Source organism: Aotus nancymaae, unplaced genomic scaffold (genome assembly GCF_030222135.1).
Source record: "Aotus nancymaae isolate 86718 unplaced genomic scaffold, 86718_ANA_hifiasm-v0.15.2.pri h1tg000053l, whole genome shotgun sequence".
NCBI lineage: Eukaryota > Metazoa > Chordata > Mammalia > Primates > Aotidae > Aotus > Aotus nancymaae.
The window spans coordinates 7017476-7037500 of record NW_026988467.1 but is presented as its reverse complement, the minus strand read 5'-3'; the positions used below and the strand labels follow the sequence as shown (position 1 = coordinate 7037500).

At 47.4% G+C, this 20025-nt stretch overlaps 1 protein-coding gene across 6 annotated transcripts in view; it reads left to right on the top strand.

Moving 5' to 3' along the window:
• The window catches only part of CLSTN1 (calsyntenin 1), a 110816-nt gene that overhangs the window by 10431 nt on the left and 80360 nt on the right, over positions 1-20025 (top strand). For 3 of the 6 annotated variants that reach the window (XM_064363221.1, XM_064363223.1, XM_012473641.3), the window contains exon 1: positions 16010-16145. The exons of 1 other annotated variant lie outside the window; for it this stretch is intronic. In XM_064363221.1, the coding sequence (XP_064219291.1) occupies positions 16025-16145 (121 nt within the window). In that variant the 5' untranslated portion in view covers positions 16010-16024. Of the gene's footprint in view, positions 1-1299; positions 2199-16009; positions 16146-20025 lie in introns of those variants that run through there. 2 more of the 6 variants (XM_064363224.1, XM_064363225.1) reach the window with 1 other exon arrangement.

Below are 20025 nucleotides of genomic sequence, written 5' to 3'. Positions count from 1 at the left end.
GGGAGAGGATGACTCAAAGCCTTGGCTGGAAGGAGTGGTAGGTGTGGCCTGGAGTCTGCAGGTGCCAGGCAGGTGCTTTGGGAAGGGTCCAGCCAAGGGGAGTCAGGTCTTCCTCAACCCAGGGGAGGGGGAGCAGGGGAAGGAAGGAGAGACATTAGCAAGATGGAATTTTTAGGCTTTGGCGCAGGATGTGTGCGGGGCAGGGAGGTGGATTCTAGATTGCTTTTGAAGCCTTCCCCAGGTTACATCACACCTCTGTCTCCAGCCCTCCCAGGTCTTCCTGTTGGTATGATCATGTCCATCCCGCAATCTGGCCTCAATCTACGTTTTTGGGCTCTTTGCCCACTACTCTCCTAAATCAGTCCTCCGCGCCCCACAAACCAGTCTCCACCACCCCACCTAGAGCAATGACATTCATGGATAGCTCTTCCAGCAGTCTCGAAAAATGAACATTATAGTGTTCAGCTTTTTGCCGTTGGTGTCCATCTACTGTGAACGTCCTGTCGTTGAGGGCTGATTCTTTCCATAACAGTTGTCCCAACGAGGGAAGTCATTTTACCTTTCTTAGTTTCCTCATCTGCAAAATGGAGCCAATAGTGTCTCATAGGGTACAGTGCCGGCACACACGCCCTTCCACGACTGTTCCAGGCCTTTCCTCCACTGTGGAGGGTGCCAGGGGTCCAGCAGAGGAGGAGGAGGGGACCCCAGGACGCTGGGAAAATGGGAGGACCCCCAGATCCCTGTAGGGATCCACGGTAGATGGGGAGGGCTTCTTTGTCCTCTCTCTCTTTTTTTTTTTTTTTTGAGACCGAGTTTCCCTCTTGTTGCCCAGGCTGGAGTGCAGTGGTGCCATCTCGGCTGACTGCAACCTCTGCCTCCCGGGTTCAAGTGATTCTCGTGGCTCAGCCTCACAAGTAGCTGGGATTACAGGCATGCACCGCCATGCCCAATTAATTTTTGTATTATTAGTAGAGACGGGGTTTCTTCATGTTGGTCAGGCTGGTCTCGAACTCCCGACCTCAGGTGATCCGCCTGCCTCAGCCTCCCAAAGTGCTGGGATTACATGCGTAAGCTACCTCTTTGTCCTCTGTATCCATACGGACCCCCGCATTTCTAAGAACCAGCATCACAGTATGTCACTGAGAAAGAGCGCACAGAACAGCCGCCTTTGGAAAGTCACAAATAGACTCCTTCAGTGAATTCAGGACAGACTCCCCGGGGGCAGGTCCCAGGGCGGGAGCCGGGGCGGCTCGTGCTGCGCGGCCCTTGACTGTTTGCCAGGCGCGTTTCGCTGGCCTCGTCTCCTGGACACCCTTTCGCGACCCCTCTCATCCCCTTACTGGGCAGAAGAGGATCCCGAGGTTCTGGGAGGCCACGCGACCTGCCCGAAGTGACTCGGGCCCTGGGCCGCACTCGCCCGCCCGGGTCTGCGCTCCTCGGGGAGGGAGTGGGAAGGATGAGTCCTTGGGGTGGAGGAGGAGGCGCGGCCCCCGGGTACCGCTCGCCCGGCCTCAGGAGCCCGGGAGCGCGCGCGGGGACGCGGAGTTGAGGCTCTCGGGCGGCAACCGGGGAAAGGGTTGCCGTCCCCCGGACCCCACCCCGGGACCCTCCCGGCCGCTCGGAACCCACCCCAGGCGCGTCCCCGCGGGTGCGAGCTCCACGCGGGGCCGACGGGCTCGCAGGCGCGCGCTCGTTCCCGGGTCCGCCGCGCGCGCTCCCTCCTCTCCCTCCTCCCCCGCCCCTCCCGGGCTCGCGCGCTCCCGGGGTCCATCGCGCGCGCGCGCCTCGCGTCGCTCCCCATCCCCGCCCCTCCCGCCGCCACCCCGCCCCCGGCCGGGTACCCTCGCCGGACCCGAGAGAGAGCGCCGCCGCCATCTTAGTTGCTGCCGCTGCCTCCAGCAAGGCGCTGCTCCGAGGCGGGGAGGGCGGCGCGGCCCGAGCGCGCGGCCCAGCGTCACGGCGGCGGCGGCTCCTCCTCGGACCCCGGAGCTCGCCGCGCCGCGGAGCAGCCGACCCTGGGCCCCGAGAGCCCTGAGAGCCCCGAGAGCCCCTAGAGCCCCTCTGGTCGTCCCGCGCGCCTCCCTGCCGCTCCCGCCCCTGGCCGGCGATGCTGCGTCGCCCCGCGCCCGCGCTGGCTCCGGCCGCCCGGCTGCTGCTGGCCGGGCTGCTGTGCGGCGGCGGGGTCTGGGCCGGGCGAGGTAAGCCCCGGGGCCGGGCCGGTGCGGGATTCGGGTCTGGGTGCGGGGATTCTGGTCCAGGTGCGGGAGTCGGGCCGGATGCTGGGATTCCAGCCGGGATGCGGGGAGTCGGGTCCGACCACAGGGAGCCGGGTCGGGGCGTGGGGTTCAGGTTGGGGGTCGGGCGCGCGGAGCTGGGGCGCAGGAGGTTGTGGGCACGCGCTGGGGGCGCCCCGGCGAAGCCAGGCTCGGTCCCGGGCGGGGCACCTGGGCCTGGGCAGCTCCCACTGCAGCCCATGGTGGTGGCTGCACTGATTTGAAGGGACGTGCAGACGGGCCGAAGGGTCATTCCACCCTACTCTGCGGCGCCCGCAGCTGGGGCTGCACCCCGGTGAGATGCTGTGTGTACGTGTGCGTTGTGCTCAGATGTGCATCAGGCGGGGGGTGCACGCACAGTTTTGGTGTGTGCTTACATAAGAGCCCACTCCTCCGCATCCCGTTTCCAAGATCCCGATTCTCTGATGCTGCACCGCGGACACCACGACTTCGCCCCTTTCCGCCTCCTCCCAGGGTCCTTTCGACGTTGTCTGTTTCCAGTGGAGCCGAGGCTGAAACTTCTTGTTTCCCTCCCACCTTTTCACCCAAAGGTGAAATCGTGATGAGATTTGTGACCGCGGGCTCACCCAGTGTTAGAAATCTCCGTCTCTGCGGCCCCTGGTGCCTTGGTGCAGTTTTTCTGACGGTCATTTAGACTGTGGAGGGTTAGATGTCCTCTACGGAAACGAGAAACCCCTCTGGTTCTTTAGGATTGTAGGACCGAAATCATTTTATGGCTCGGTGGAAAGTAATGTTTCTTGAGTAATTTATTATTAGCTTTTAACCTTCATCCACCCAACCTTTTAAACCTTGCATGCTCTCTGATATTGACTGGTCTTGCCAACGAAAAGCTTACGCATTGCAGATACAGTATTTGCTTCTGAGTGGATCTTGAAATCGTAAACATTTTCCTTGGCGTTTAGAGCAAAGTAATCTAGGTGTAGTCTATAGAAACTACTGTAGGCTTAAATCTGTTGTTCTGATTTTTTTTTTTTTAATGAAAAGAAATTTTGGGGAGAATCGATAGAAATCTAGATGAAACGGTCATATTTGAATTTAGCAAGCTTTTAAAAAATTCTTATTTTCGCTTCCCTGGAGTGACATAAGGAGAGAAAGTATGGTGTTCACGAATTACAGGGCAGAGGCGGCAAATGCATCTTTTGTTCCATGCTTCTTTCTTCACATCGAAGATGATAAACTTTGAATACTTCATTTCATTTCTAACATTCGGTTGACTCTGTCATGTTCAGATCTCAGTTACTAAGTATCTCATTGCTGGCCATTTGAGTTTAAAAAGTAACATCAAGTTAATTTTGAAGTGTTCTTTCCAGATGTGGGTTGGAGGTCTGAAAGTCTAATATATCCAAGAGAAATGTCAAAGTTTTGCTTCTCTTGGAGAAAACCCACACATTTCAAAAATATGTGCTTGGATTGGGTATTTTGGGAACAGTTTAAGTATATTTAGTCAGTGATAACATTTCTTGTTAAAATTAGTGCTTTCTTAAATAGCACCTACATTTGTTAGTCATTATTTAATTACTTTGGTTACTTAAACAGTATACATTTCAGCTTTGAATGTCTTCATTACCCGAGACCGACAGAAATCTTGTGTGAAAGATGTGTTGACTACTTGAGTCTTTTGTAATTTGCTTTCTCTAAGTTTTTCTCGGTGCAGTTGACAGTACTTCAAGATTCTTGTCTTCAGAATAAAGACATTTTACACATTAGTTATTTGGTTGCATTTTTTTTTCCGGGTTTAAGTTAGAAAATCTCTTGGAATTATACGAAATGCTTCTGAAAACAATTTCATTTTGAAATATAAGTGAATTTCCTATGTAAATTTACAGTTTGTGGAGACACTTTCTTTGGGCTTATTTTAAGAGATGATCATTTCAACTAATATCTGAAGTTTTTTACTGCTGTAAGGCAGTACGACATGAACTCCTGTTCATACTCTAGTAGAGATGGGGTTTCACCATGTTGACCAGGATGGTCTCGATCTCTTGACCTCGTGATCCACCCGCCTCGGCCTCCCAAAGTGCTGGGATTACAGGTGTGAGCCACCGCGCCCGGCCCTCTACCTTTAATAATGTTAATATTAGATTACATACAGACTGCTGGAGAAAATGAGATTTTCTAATATAAATTGCATCTTGGCCAGGCGCGGTGGCTCACGCCTGTAATCCCAGCACTTTGGGAGGCCGAGGTGGGTGGATCACGAGGTCAAGAAATCGAGACCATCGTGGTCAACATGGTGAAACCCCGTCTCTACTAAAAATTACAAAAAATTAACTGGGCATGGTGGCACGTGCCCATAATCCCAGCTACTCAGGAGGCTGAGGCCGGAGAATTGCCTGAACCCAGGAGGCGGAGGTTGCGGTGAGCCAAGATCGCGCCATTACACTCCAGCCTGGGTAACAAGAGCGAAACTCCGTCTCAAAAATAAATAAATAAATAAATAAATTGCATCTTGAGTATTTTATAGAGATCCCCAAATTTCACTTTAATTATAGCTATGGTTCTCAACATTGAGTAGAGCCGGATGCAGTGGCTCGCTCCTGTAATCCCAGCACTTTGGGAGGCTGAGGAGGGTGGATCACCTGAGGTCATGAGTTCAAGACCAGCCTGGCCAACATGGTGAAACCCTGCCTCTACTAAAAATAAAAAAATTAGCGGGGCATGCTGGTGGGCGCCTGGAATCCCAGCTACTTGGGAGGCTGAGGCAGGAGAATTTCTTGAACCTGGGAGGTGGAGGTGGCAGTGAGTCGAGATTGTGCCACTGCACTCCAGCCTGGGTGACAGAGCAAGACTTTGTCTTAAAAAAAAAAAAAAAAAAAGGAGTAAACCAAAATATTAGAAGAAGTATCTTTGGCATGCCCTGTAGGGTCATGTCTGCCGGCTACCTGCCTTCTCTCCAGTCACGGAGAACAGGAAATAGAACAGTGAAGCAGAGAAAATAGAAAGCTTATATGAATATTTAAAAACTACAAGCATGTACAGCGTTTTGAAGTTGCATAAATAAAATTCACTGTTATTTTTCTCATTTGCATACAGTGAGGCCTCTCTTCACCATTCTATTTGAAATCATTTCTCTTCCTGAATCCCTAAATCCTGTTTCCCTGCAACACTTTTTCTTTTTTCCATAGCACTTAGCCCGTTCCTAACATGCCTTGTTGTTTACTTATTGAATTGTTTATCGTCTGTTTCCCCTCAGTAGAACATATGCCCCAAGATGGAAGGATGTCTGCTTTGCATATGTTTTCCATCACCACCAGCACACCGGAGGCATGCCAGTATTGTGTGATTGGATGAATGAATGAATGGATGGATGGATAACATTTCAGTTTAGACAGCTTTACATCCTAATTTTCACTGCACAGATAAATGCTATATACTGAAAAAAATTACAGAATGTAACACAAATTCTTTTTTTTTTTTTAGACAGTGTCTCACTCTGTCACCCAGGCTGGAGTGGGAGTGCAGTGGTGTGATCTTGGCTCACTGTAACCTTTGCCTCCTGGGTTCAAGCGATTCTCCTGCCTCAGCCTCCCGAGTAGCAGGGACTGCAGGCATATGTCATCACACTGGGCTTATTTTTGTATTTTTAGTAGAGATGGAGTTTCACCACGTTGGCCAGGCTGGTCTTGAACTCCTAACCTCAAGTGATCCGCCCACCTTGGCCTCTCGCAGTGCTGAGATTACAGGTGTGAGCCACTGCACCTGGCCCAAATTTAAATTCTGCAGTGTGGATATGGTAATTCATTAGTGGGTAAATTTCAAGGATCATGGAGCCAGGCTTGGTTGCTCACACCTGTAATCCCAGTACTTTGGGAGGACTAGGCAGGCAGATTGCTTGAACCCAGGAGTTTGAAACTAGACTGGGCAACACGGTGAAACCTTGTCACTACAAAAATACAAAAAAAAAAAAAAAAAAAGTTAAGGATCCGTTCTGTTGGTTGTGGTATTGGTATGTAATTTCATACCATGATATGTGAAATTTGAAATGAAACTCTGTCTCAGCCTTTCACGGCTGTAGCTCTGTGGCTACCCCCAGTCGGTCCCTTAAAAATTTTCAGCTTTTTTGGGAAGATGGGTTTTTTTTTTTTTTTAAAAACAGAGTCTTGCTCTGTCACCCAGGCTGGAGTGGGAGTGCAGTGGTGTGATCTTGGCTCACTGTAACCTTTGCCTCCTGGGTTCAAGTGATTCTCCTGCCTCAGCCTCTCGAGTAGCTGGGATTATAGGCGCATGCTACCACGCCCAGCTAATTTTGTATTTTTAGTAGAGATGGGGTTTATCCGTGTTGGGCAGGCTGATCTCCAACTTCTGACCTCAGGGGATCTGCCTGCCTTGGCCTCCCAAAGTGCTGGGATTACAGATGTGAGCCACCATGCCCAGCCAGGAATTCTTTTTCTGAAAAAGGAAGGTTTAGGAGGTCACATCATACATTATCTGTGCCAGTATTTGATATTTAAGCCAAAAAGAGCAACTAATATTTCCGTCTTAGTTAAGAAGAATATGACCAATAAATGAAATTTTTGTAAGATATAAAATAAATCATTACATTAAAACTAGAAAATGCTATAATTTCATAACACTAGGTTGCAGGACTTAGTGAACTTATTAAACTAAGTCTAAATGTTTTAAAATGAGGAAGCTGAGATATCTTAACATTTTAGAACAAAGGAAAAAAAGGACTGAGTTATTTTTATTATTGCTTTCTGAGACAGGAAAAATTTTTTTTTTTGGATAGAGTTTTCATTTATAAGAGTTGAAACAAAATAGAAGATCTGATTATCCTAAAAAAATTACCAAGAGTCTATTATGTTTTCTGGCTGAGATTTTAGATCATTAAAACTTGTTTTTTCAGTGGTCTTGATTTGGTATGAAGAGTTGCCTGAAGAAATGTGTCTTTATAAATGAAATTTAAAATGTTGATTTGCTACAAAATACAGATTTGAGTAGTGTTTCAGGAATACAGATTCAAGATTGGTGGAAATGATTTATGCACTGTCATGTTCTTGCATTAAAAAACCAACCAGCCAGGCGAGGTGGCTCATGCCTATAATCTCAGCACTCTGGGAGGCTGAGGTGGGTGGATCTTGTGGTCAGGAGTTCGAGACTATCCTGTCTAACATGGTGAAACCCTGTCAGTACTAAAAATACAAAAATTAGCTGGGCATGGTGGCGTGCGTGCCTGTAGTCCCAGCTACTGGGGAGGCTGAGGCAGGAGAATCAGTTGAACCCGGGAGGTGGTCGTTGCAGTGAGCTGAGATTGCACCACTGCGTTCCAGTCTGGCAACAGATCACACTTGTAATCCTAGTGCTTTGGGAGGCCAAGATGGGTGGATGGCTTGAGCCTAGGAGTTTGAGACCAGTCTATGCAACATGGCGAAACCCTGTCTCTACTAAAAATACAAAAAAATTAGCTGGGCATGGTACCGCATGCCTGTAGTCCCAGCTACTTGGGAGGCTGAGGCTGGATAATTGATTGTGCCTGGCAGGTTGAGGCTGCAGTGAGCCGAGGTCACACCACTACATTCCATCCTGGGCGACAGAGCAAGACTCTGTCTCTAAAAAAAACTAAAAACCAACAGACCCTCAAAAGTGACATTTTGAGGCTATGCAAAGGCCACATACAGGAACCCTCAAACGGTGACAGCTTCCCCACTGTGTCAGCCTGACATACAATGCCCATTTTTTCCCTGAGAGCTGCCCCCACCTAGGAACTAGAGTGCTGCTGTCAATTGTCTCTGATTTGATAAGTTCTCTCTCTCCCATGTTTTAGGCATATTTTTGCTCATTTTTTGATTTAGCTTTAGATTATTATTAGATTAAAAGTTTTCACAAGGTCTGTTACTGAAGTTTTCATTTTTAAAGGTTCTTGGCAGAGATTCACGTACTTCAAAGTAACGGAGTTTAGAGCAGCTTAAATACCCATAAAACATCTGAAAGTTGGCCAGGCACAGTGGCTTACGCCTGTATCCTAGCACTGTGGGAGGCCGAGGTGGGCGGATCACCTGAGGTTGGGAGTTCGAGACCAGCCTGACCAACATGGAGAAACCCTGTCTCTACTAAAAATACAAAATTAGCTGGGTATGATGGCAGCCTGTAATCCCAGCTACTTGGGAGGCTGAGGTAGAAGAATTGCTTGAACTTGGGAGGCGGAGGTTGCCGTGAGCAGAGATCATGCCATTGCACTCCAGCCTGGGCAACAAGAGTGAAACTCCGTCTCAAATAAATAAATCTGAAAGTTAACTTTGGGGCCTAAGGAGAAAATAAAATTCAAGTCAGTGCATTTTATTATTTACTATTCTGATAAATGCTTGAAATGTATGGCAAAAAAAAAAAAGATTAGGGATTATCCAAGAATTTTAATGATTTATTATCCTTGTTACTAATTCCATTAAGTAATAAGAAACTGGCATGAGTTAGTCAAAGCATTTTAAAAGTAAACATAATCTGCTTAACACAAGGACTTTAATGCCCCAAATCATGAGTAACCCTAGCCTTTTATGAGCCCCTGCCTACCATCGGTTCTCATTGTCCACTGAGAACGGAGCAGAGCCTGTCCTTTGCTGGGTTCTGGAGATGGAAAGACGACAGGGAAGCCTGCACCCTGAGGCCACCAAGAATAAAAGACAGAGTCTTCTCCCGATGGGAGGGAGCATCAGCCGGAGGTGCAGCTGAGAAGGGACACAGAGGACAAGCAGCTCTGGTGAAAATAGGCCCAGGGCCCACAATTTGACTATTAATACTCTGTCATCTAAGTTTATCAATACTCAGGGCCAGTTTCCTGCATGTGCCAGGAGCCAGGCATAGAAGGGCCCCAGGGTTAGTTTAAAAACCTGTTGCCAACCAGGAGCGGTGGGTCCCACCTGTAATCCCAGCACTTTGGGAAGCTGAGGAGGGAGGATCATTTGAGGTCAGGAGTTTGAGACCAGCCTGGCCAAAGTGGTGAAACCCCATCTGTACAAAAAATACAAAAATTAGCCAGGCATGGTGGTGGGCGCCTGTAATCCTAGCTACTCAGGAAACTGAGGCAGGAGAATCACTTGAACCCAGGAAGTGGAGGTTGCAGAGAGCCAAGAGCGTGACACTGCACTCCAGCCTGGGTGACAGGGCGAGACTCTGTCTAAAAAACCAAAAACCTGTTGCCAGCTTGAAATTTTTTTATAATTTTTGGGCCAGGTGCAGTGGCTCACGCCTGTAATCCTAGCACTTGGGAGGTCAAGGTAGGTGGACTGCCTGAGCTCAGGAGTTCGAGACCGCCCTGGGCAAGATGGTGAAACCCTCTGTCTACTAAAAGTACAAAAAATTAGCTGTGCTTGCTGGTGCATGTCTGTGATCCCAGCTACTCAGGAAGCTGAGGCATGAGAACTGCCTAAATCCAGGAGGGGCCAGGCGCAGTGGCTCACGCCTGTAATCCCAGCACTTTGGGAGTCTCAGGCAGGCAGATCATCTGAGTTCAAAACCAGCCTGACCAACATGGAGAAACCCTGTCTCTACTAAAAATACAAAAATTAGCCAGGCATGGTGGCGCATGCCTGTAATCCCATCTACCCAGGAGGCTGAGGCAGGAGAATCACTTAAACCCAGGAGGCGGAGGTTGCGGTGAGCCGAGATCACAACGTTACACTCCAGCCTAGGCAACTAGAAACTCTGTCTCAAAAAAAAAAAACCTGGGAGGAGGAGACTGCAGTGACATTGCACCACTGCACTCCAGCCTGGGCAACAAAGCGATAATCCGTCTCAAAAAATATGTATATATTGCTAATTTTTGAACAAGGGACCCCACACTTTCATTTTGCATTGGCCCCTTGGATCATGCTGCTAGTCCGGTCAATCTTCATCATTAACTACATCTCAAATATGCAAAACTCAGTGTGACTAGATTCTGCCTTTCAGATGGAATTAATTATATTCTTTTAAAGCCACTTAATAGCCTTATACAAATCATTCTAAAGTTTTACATTTCTTGAATTTAAATTAATGATATTCAACGGTTTTGAAGTGGTCCTCAAAAGAACTATTTAAGAAAAATTTTAGGCTGAGTATGGTGGCTCACGTCTGTAATCCTAGCACTTTGGGAGGCTGAGATGGGCGGATTTCTTGAATCCAGGAGGTTGAGACCATTCTGGGCAATATGGTAAAACCCCATCTCAAAAAGAAAAAAAAATTAGCCAGGCGTGGTAGTGTGTACCTGTAGTTCCAGCTACTCAGGCGGCTGAAGTGGGAGGATCGCTTGCACCCAGGAGGGAAGAGGTTGCAGTGAGCTGAGATCACACCACTGCCCTCCAGCCTGAATAAAAGTGTCTTTGCTATACTTTAAGTATGTAAACAAAGATGATATCCATTTTTAGTGAGTTTTAAAATTCACTTTGAAACTAGAGACATATTTTTAAGTGTTTTATATGTTTGAAGATTGGGCAAATGAAGAATAGTTATTAAATAAAATCAAAGGACTATAAGAAATAATTTACTTTTTTTTTTTTTTGAGGCGGAGTCTCACTCTGTGGCCAGGGTGGAGTGCAGTGGTGCGATCTTGGCTCACTGCACCTCCGCCTCCCAGGTTCAAGCAATTCTCCTGCCTCAGCCTCCCGAGTAGCTGGGATTACAGGTGCATACCACCTGGCCTGGCTAAATCCCTTGATCTGGTCTTGTTCTCTTGACCTTGTGATCCACCCACCTCAGCCTCCCAAAGTGCTGGGATTACAGGTGTGAGCCACTGCACCCGGCCAATAATTTACTTTTTAACAAAGCACATATTTAGCCAAATAGCGTAACAAAAATGTAATGAATGAAGAAACGTCAGCTGGACATGGGAGCTCATGCCTGTAATCTCAGCACTTTGGAAGGCCAAATAGGGCAGACTGCTTGAGCCCAAGAGTTCAAGTACAGCCTGGGCAACATAGCAAGACCCTGTCTCTACAAAACTTTTTAAATTAGCCAGGCGTGGTGGTGTGTGCCTAGTCCCAGCTACTCAGGAGGTGGAAGGATTGCTTGAGCCCAGGGAGGTCGGGGCTGCAGTGAGTTGTGATTGCACCACCACACTCCAGCCTGGGCAACAGAGCAAGATCCTATCTCAAAAAAAAAAAAAAAGTAATTTTCTAAACTAGTTGTAGTTTGAGAATTCTCGTGTTTTTTCAGTCCCTTTCATTAAACCCTGCTCCTGGAATGTGGACATTGACTCTGCGTGTGACTGGGTGGGTGTCCCCAAACACTGCATGTGCAGCCCTATGCTAGGCTCATTCCTGAGAAATCCACAGAAATCAAGACCTAGGTCTTAAACGCTCTCAGCCTGTCTTAACGTGTGAGGTGGTAAAAACAAAGGACTGCAGGGCTGGATGCCTGCAAAAATAGGAAGGCGTGGTAAACTTGAGTCCTAAGGCAAGCTGACGAAAGGCTCAGTGTTTTTAAGAAAAGGGCTGCTCTGTGAGCTAGCAAGAGCCCCAGACCAGTAGAGTTCAAACAGGCTGAATGATCAACACACAGGGACACATGAGGAAACTTCTGTTTTACAGAGAAGGCTATTTAAAGTATAGAGGAAAGAACTCTCCTAACTCTAAAGTCCTGGGTAGAAATTATATGAGAGACAATGGCAAAGGAAGAATTGGTTGGATGAAATGCCAGTTTGCACCTAGACTAGGAAAAATTCAGCAACTTAAAATTCTATTAGAATTTATTAAATAGGCTGGGCACAGTGGCTCACGCCTGTAATCCCAGCACTTTGAGAGGCTGAGTGAGGGGGCAGATCACAAGGTCAGGAGTTCAAGACCAGCTTGGCCAACACAGTGATACCCTGTCTCTACTAAAAATACAAAAATTACCTGGGCATGGTGGTGGGTGCCTGTAATCCCAGCTACTCGGGAGCTTGGGGCCAGAAAATCGCTTGAACCCAGGAGGCGAAGGTTGCAGTGAGCCGAGATCATATCACTGCACTCCAGCCTGGGTGACAGAGCTAGACGCCATCCCAAAAAAAAAAAAAAAAATTTTAATAAACTAGAAAACTGTGAAATGCATATTTGATTAGAAAGATGCTAAGTGATTATGGAAGTCAAGTGGATGTGGGATGATGCAGCCACTTCATACAACCAGCCAGTAGTTCCTCAAAATGTTAAACCCAGGCTGGGCTCACACCTGTAATCCCAGCACTTTGGGAGGCCGAGGTGGGTGGATCCCTTAAGGTCAGGAGTTGGAGACCAGCCTGGCCAACATGGTGAAACCCCGTTTCAACTAAAAATACAAAAAGTAGCTAGGCATGGTGGCAGGCGCCTATAATCCCAGCTACTTGGGAGGCTAAGGCAGGAGAATCACTTGAACCCAGGAGGTGGAGGCTGCAGTGAGCCAAGATCGCACCACTGCACTCCAGCGTGGGCAACAGAGTGAGGCTCCATCTCAAAAAAATTTTAAAAATTTGAAAAGTTAAATCTAATAGTTACCCTAAGACCCAACAATTCCACTTGGGTATATACCTAAGAGAAATGAAAACATGTCCACACAAATTCCTGTACAAAAATGTTCATAGTAATATTTTCCAAAATAGCTGCAAAGTGGAAATAACCCAGATTTCCACCAATGAGTAAATGGATAAACAGTATGTGGTGTATCCCTGCAAGGATATATTATTTACCTATGAAAAGAAATGATGTTCTGCTACATGTTACAACATGGATGAACCTTGAAGACATCATACTAAGCAAAGTAAGCTAGTCACAAAAGGCCACATATATAATTCCATTGATACGAAATGTCCCAAATAAGCAAATCCATAGACAGAAGGCAGATTAGTGGCTGCCAAGGAATGGAGGAAGAGGGAGATGGAGAGCGAGAGGTAACAGGTTTGGATGGGGTTTCTTTTGGGGGTGATGAAAGTATTCTAAAATTAGACAGTGGTAATAGTTGCACAACCTTGGGAATATACTAAAATCACTGAATTGCATACCTTAAAAAGTTGAATTGTATGGTATGTGAATTATATCTCAGTAAAGCTGCTTAAAAAGGAGTGGATGCACAAAAAGGTGGTCTTTTCTTTTTCTTTTTTTTGAGACGGAGTCTAGCTCTGTCACCCAGGCTGGAGTGCAGTGGCACGATCTTGCCTCACTGCAGCCTCCACCTTCCAGGTTCAAGTGATTCTCCTGCCTCAGCCTCCCGAGTCACTGGGACTCCAGGTTCGGGTCACCACACCCAGCTAATTTTTTTGGTATTTTTAGTAGAAACGAGGTTTCACCATGTTAGCCAGGCTGGTCTCAAACTCCTGACCCTGTGATCCACACCCCCTCAGCCTTCCAAAGTGCTGGCATTACAGGTGTGAACCACCACACCAGGCCTTTTTTTTTTTTTTGAGATGAAGTCTTGCTCTTTCGCCCAGGCTGGAGTGCAGTGGTGCAATAAAGGTGGTCTTCCTTTGTCTTACACAATGACTCAGAGAAAGTACAGATCAAGGTAGACTTGAAAAGTGGCAGATTCAACAGAAGTTCTCGTCACAGGAGAATCAGAACAAAACAGATGGCTCAGAGACAATTAATTGGCCAGGTGTGGTAGTTCATGCTTATCATCCCAGCACTTTGGGAGGATGAGGTGGGAGAATTGACTGAGCCCAGGAGTTCCAGACCAGCCTGAGCACATTCATGTCTAACCAAAGAAATAAAAAAGAAAAAACCTGACTCTTCCTCTGGTTTGGTAGCACATACTTCTTATTGGGGTTCCGGAATGAGAAGCTCACTCTGGGCTAAAATTATTAAAGGAACAGAGCGGGTGGGGAGTAACAGGTGGGCCACAGTCAATCGTTTTGTGTTTTTCTCTTTATTCTTTTTTTTTGAGACGGAGTTTTGCTCTTGTTACCCAGGCTGGAGTGCAATGGCGCGATCTCGGCTCACCACAACCTCCGTCTCCTGGGTTCAAGCAATTCTGCCTCAGCCTCCCGAGTAGCTGGGACTACAGGCGTGCGCCACAATGCCCAGCTAATTTTTGTATTTTTAGTAGAGACGGGGTTTCACCATGTTGACCAGGATGGTCTCGATCTCTTGACCTCGTGATCCACCCGTCTTGGCCTCCCAAAGTGCTGGGATTATAGGCGTGAGCCACCGCGCCCGGCCCGTTTTGTGTTTTTCGAGCCCCTGAGTTGCTAGTGCCATGTGACTGGTAGGGGACCCTGATAATCCTGCCTGATTATATAAGCCCTAAATTGGCAAGGTCAGAGCTTGCTTCTGAGCTGTCTGTAAATATCTATTGATATCTGCTCATGATTCCTGTAGAAAACATTTTCATTTGGCAAGGGTTTAAAAAGTCCATGCCCAAGTTGTTTAGCTAGGAAGCAGCAAATACATGTCTTCTAAACATTCAAAGCCTTGAATAGAAAATAAATATTGGCTTAAATGCTTTGTTTGTATGAAATCTGACATTTTAAAGCCTCTTCTAAACTGGAGCATGCACCCCCGGGATAGCTTCATAGCACAGCCTTTCCCTCCCTTCTGGTGACTTTACTAAAAACTATGACATTAACAGTTGTTTGAATGAAATAATGTTTTACAGAGGTCATTAATGCCAGTGATTAATATGTATTTGCAGTTTCAATTGGTGAAGTTTATTAACCCTGTCTTTTTGTAAGTTTTTTCTGGGTGTTCTTACAAGTTTTGGGCTTTTTACCACTACTTAGAGTAATGCGTATGGCAGTGGGTCCGAACAGATTGTGTTGATTGCATTTTTCTTGTTGCATATAAAGTATATCATATGGGGGTCCCAGGAGCAAGAGAATTGCTCAGAGAACAGAGAGGAGAGAGGATCCAGAGGTGTGTGGAATGAAGCATTCCAGGTAGATGTGGTCAACAGTTTCAATTATTTATTTATTTATTTATTTATTTATTTATTTATTTATTTATTTATTTATTTATTTATTTATTTTGAGACGGAGTCTGGCTCTGTCGCCCAGGCTGGAGTGCAGTGACGCGATCTTGGCTTACAGCAACCTCTGCCTCCCGGGTTCAAGCAGTTCTCTGCCACAGTCTCCCAAGTAGCTGGGATTATAGGTGCCCACCACCATGCACTATTTCTGTAATTTTAGTAGAGACAGGGTTTCACCGTCTTGGCCACGCTGTCTTGAACTCTTGACCTTGTGATCCACCCACTTCAGTCTCCCAAAGTGCTGGGATTACAAGTGTGAGCCACTGAACCTGGCCTGTTTGTTTTTTACTTTTTTTATTTGAGACGGAGTCTCGCTCTGTTGCCCAGGCTTGAGTACAATGTCACGATCTCAACTCACTGTAACTTCTGCCTCCTGGGTTCAAGCGGTTCTCCTGCCTCAGCCCCCTGAGTAGCTGGGACTACAGGCATTCATCACCACGCCTGGCTAATTGTTGTATTTTTGAATTTTTTTTTTTTTTGCTTTTTCCCTCAGGCTGGAGCGAAGTGGCACAGTCTTGGCTCACCGCAACCTCCCCGCATCCCCGCCCCCTCCCATTTTGAGCAATTCTTTTGCCTCAACCTCCTAAGTGAGATTATAGGCACCGTCTGTCATGCCCGACTAATTTTTGTATTTTTAATAAAGATGGGGTTTTGCCATGTTGGTCAGGTGGGTCTCAAACTCCTGAACTCAAGTAATCCGCCCTCCTTAACCTCCCAAAGTGCTGGGATTACACGTATGAGCCACCCTGCCTGGCCCAGTTTAGATTTTAGAGAAGTGAATGCAAGCGAGAGGACTGAGAAGAGGAAGGTGGGTTGGTGATTGAGGCCAGTAACATTATCTTCAGGAATGCATGGCACAGAGTGCATGGCACAGGAGTCTGACTGCGGAGATTGAAGGAGTGAATTATTCAGGGCTGGGTGCTGACCCAGGAAGAGGACAGACCATCAGGCGAGGAAGGGAGATCCGTGCCGGTGCGTGCTTCAGAGTGGCTCCTGGAGCCTGGGTGGTATGCGTCTGACAGGCTGTCTCTCACATCCTAGGTCTTCTCAGGGACGGCTCTGGTAGGCGTCTGGGGCCAGCAGACAGTGACAGCATAAGGCCAGAGGTCTGTGTCCTGGCAGAGAATAAGGGCAGAGCCTGGAGGGCCATTGTTTCCACTTAGCTTGGGCTGTGGGTGTTTTCTGCATGTGAGGTTTTGATTCTGGTGGACAGAGTGAAGCCAGGGACAAAGGGAAAACAAACACGGGCCCCTTGGGCCAGATCTGGTTGTTGTTTAGGCCTGAGGGAGAAGGGGAAAAGGGTTTCCTGAAGTTTCCGTTGTGTCTAAAAACTCAGCCCAGGGGGGCAGGAGACCAGCTGAGGATTTGGGACAGCAGCCTTGGCTCAGGGTAGAGTCCTGGCTGTACTGTTGTATCATTTGGAAATCCAAGTACAGACAGGTAAACTGAGGCAAACTGGTGCAGAGAGCAATGACGGAACCCTGATATCTGAGTACCCCACAGCAGTGGCCAACCAGTGTAAGTCTGCGCCTCGTTCTGGTCAGATTGAGGTCTTTTTCCTGAGAGCTCAGGCACGTGTTACCCCTTCACTCAGTCTATCCCCTGGCCAGGGTAAACCAAACTCGCCCCTTGCTGAAATTCCTGACCACCTTTGCTCCTGGGAATTGCTAGTGACCATTTGCAAACTGCCTCAACCCAGCTTTGTCTTGATACATTGTTTCCTGGGACCTAAGCCATTTCTGACTGGGAGAGGAAACTCATTGATCTGTTTGGAGTTCAAGTTGGAATCCAAATTGAAGATGAAGATGAAGAAAATTCAGCTTCACACGGATAATAGTTGGGAAAGAGAGGGCTTTGGGGATCGCCCCCTCCAGGAGTCCTTAGATCACACTCTGATAACTGCTGCTTCAGGGCAGTGGTTGATGTCAAAATACAACTGGGGGACTTGTCACCAGTAATTTGCTTCTAAAATAGTTGAAATAATAAAGCAAAGCTTACTAGCGATTTACTTAAAAAGGAAGTGAGAGGCTGGGCGGGGTGGCTCACCCCTGTAATCCCAATACTTTGGGAGGCCGAGGCTGGTGGATCACGAGGTCAGGAGTTCAAGATCAGCCTGGCCAACATGGTGAAACCCCGCCTCTACTAAAAATACAAAAATTAGCTGGGTGTGGCTGTGCATGTCTGTAATTCCAGATACTCAGGAGGCTGAAGCAGGAGAATCACTTGAACCTGGGAGGCGGAGGTTGTAGAGAGCCGAGATCGCACCACTGCATTCCACCCTGGGTGACAGAGCAAGACTTCGTCTCAAAAAAAAAAAAGGAAATGAGAGTTAACTCAACTTTTTCCTGGAATCACATCTCTTCATAGTTTATGTTGCCCTTCGGTTTGGTTTCTTTTCTCTTCTGAGAGGAGTCTCTCTCTGTCGCCCAGGCTGGGGTGCAGTGGTGGGATCTCGGCCCAGTGCAACCTCCGCCTCCCAGTTTCAAGTGATTCTCTTGCCTCAGCCTCCCGAGTAGCTGGGGTTACAGGTGTGTACTACTAGGCCTGGCTAATTTTGTATTTTTAGTAGAGACAGGTGTGTGAGCCAGGCTGGTCTTGAACTCCTGACCTCCTGATCCACTGGCTTCAGCCTCCCACAGTGCTGGGATTACAGGCGTGAGCCACCATGCCCGGCCTCTTTTTTTTTTTTTTAAAACGGGGTCTCACTCCCATTGCTCAGGCCGTAATGCAGTGGCATCATCTCGGCTCACGGCAGCCTTGACTTCCCAAACTCAGGTAATCCTTTCACTTCAATCTTCTGAATAGCTGGGACTACAGTCACCATGCCTCCATGATTTTTTGGTGGTTTTTGTAGAGATGGGGTTTCACCATGTTGTCCAGGCTGGTCTCAAAATCCTGGGCTCAAGTGATCCACCCATCTTGGCCCCGCAAAGTGCTGGGATTATTGGTGTCAGCCATGGCACCCAGCCACTCCTTGCTTTCTTGAGTGGGGAAGCTGGGTGGAGTTCTGGCTCCAGGCCTGGAATTGCCCATAACATAGAGCACCTGCTGTTGCTCCCAGGGACAGGTGGCCAGGTGGCCAGGTAGTGCCATTCACATGTGCAGTCAGGGTCTGTGTGCTTGTGGCTTATTACCCTGGCTCGCTTTTTAATTTTATTATATGATACATTTTTTTCAATAAGGGAAAGGCAAGAATAGGTACAAAAATATAAGTAAACATAAAAATCAAGTTTATTCGGGCTTATTCTTTGGTAATATATCCTTTTTACCATATTAATATTTTCATGAGATCTAGAAAAAGATCAAGGCTTTAACAAAAAAGGTTAAGTAGTTGAAAAAGATTACCACTTTTGTTTTTCCTCACAAGATGGCCTTTTTGAGACCTTTAAATGACTGATGTCATTGTAAAACATTTTCTATTTTTATATTTTTTATGTTTATTTACTTTTTTTAAGATGGAGTCTTGCTCTGTCACCCAGGCTGGAGTGCAGTGGCGTGATCTCGCTCACTGCAGCCTCCACCTCCTGGGTTCAAGTGATTCTCCTGCTTCAGCCTCCTGAGTATCTGGGATTACAGACATATGCCACCATACCTGGCTAATTTTTGTGCTTTTAGTAGAGAAGGGGTTTCACCATGTTGGCCAGGCTGGTCTTGAACTTCTGACTTCAAGTGATCTGCCCACGTTGGCCTCCCAAAGTGCTGGGATTACAGGCAGGAACTGCTGCACCCAGCTGTAAAACACTTTTTATTTATATTTATTTATTTTTTTGAGATGGAGTCTCACTCTGTCGCCCAGGTTGGAGTGCAGTGGCGCAATCTTGGCTCACTGAAACCTCTACCTTCTGGGTTCAAGCAGTCCTCTGCCTCAGCCTCCTGAGTAGCTGGGATTACAGGTACCTGCCACCATGCCCGGCTAATTTTTTTGTATTTTTAGTAGAGACAGGGTTTCACCATCTTGGCCAGGCTGGTCTTGGACTCCTGACCTCGTGAGCCACCACGCCCAGCAAAACACTTTTTATAACTACCACAATAAAAGACCTCTGTGCTACTCTTTGCTTTGTTTTTATGAAAAAAAAAAAAAAAGTTTTTCTCAGAATCTGGTTTTACTCATGGAATAGCTGTGCATGGGCCTGTACCTGGGCTGGGTTTGCCGTGGTGGGAGAGGTTGAGAGCTGCTGTTCTGGGCAGTTTGTTTTGGTATTATACTTGATTACTAATGACTGGGTTTTTGCCTAGACTGCATCACATAAATCCAGTTTCCCCTTGAGAGGCTATCTAATCCTTTCCACCCTTTTATGATAGAATCCTTTGCTTTTAAAATCTGGCAGTGTGCCTTCCCACTTAAATAAGCTCTGCTTACTTGTATATTATTTTTTGCATTAGAATGTTAAGTACTTTTAGATGAGCATGGTGGCTCATGCCTATAATCCCTGCACTTTGGGAGGCTGAGGCAGGAGAATCACTTGAGCCCAGGAGTGAGACCAGCCTGGACAACATAGTGAGACCTTCTCTACAAAAAATAAATAAATTAGCTGGGCGTGGTGGCAGGTGCCTGTGGTCCCAGTGACTTGGGATGCTGAGGTCGGAGGATCATTTGAGCCGGGGAGGTTGAGGCTGCAGTGAGCCCTGATTGTGCTACTGCACTCCAGCCTGGGTGACAAAGCAAGACTCGGTCTTAAAAGAAAACAAAACAAAACAAGGCATCCCAGCACTTTGGGAGGCCGAGGCGGGCGGATCATGAGGAGATCGAGACCATCCTGACTAACACGGCGAAACCCCGTCTCTACTAAAATTACAAAAAAATTAGCCAGGTGTGGTGGTGCGTGCCTGTAGTCCCAGCTACTCAGGAGGC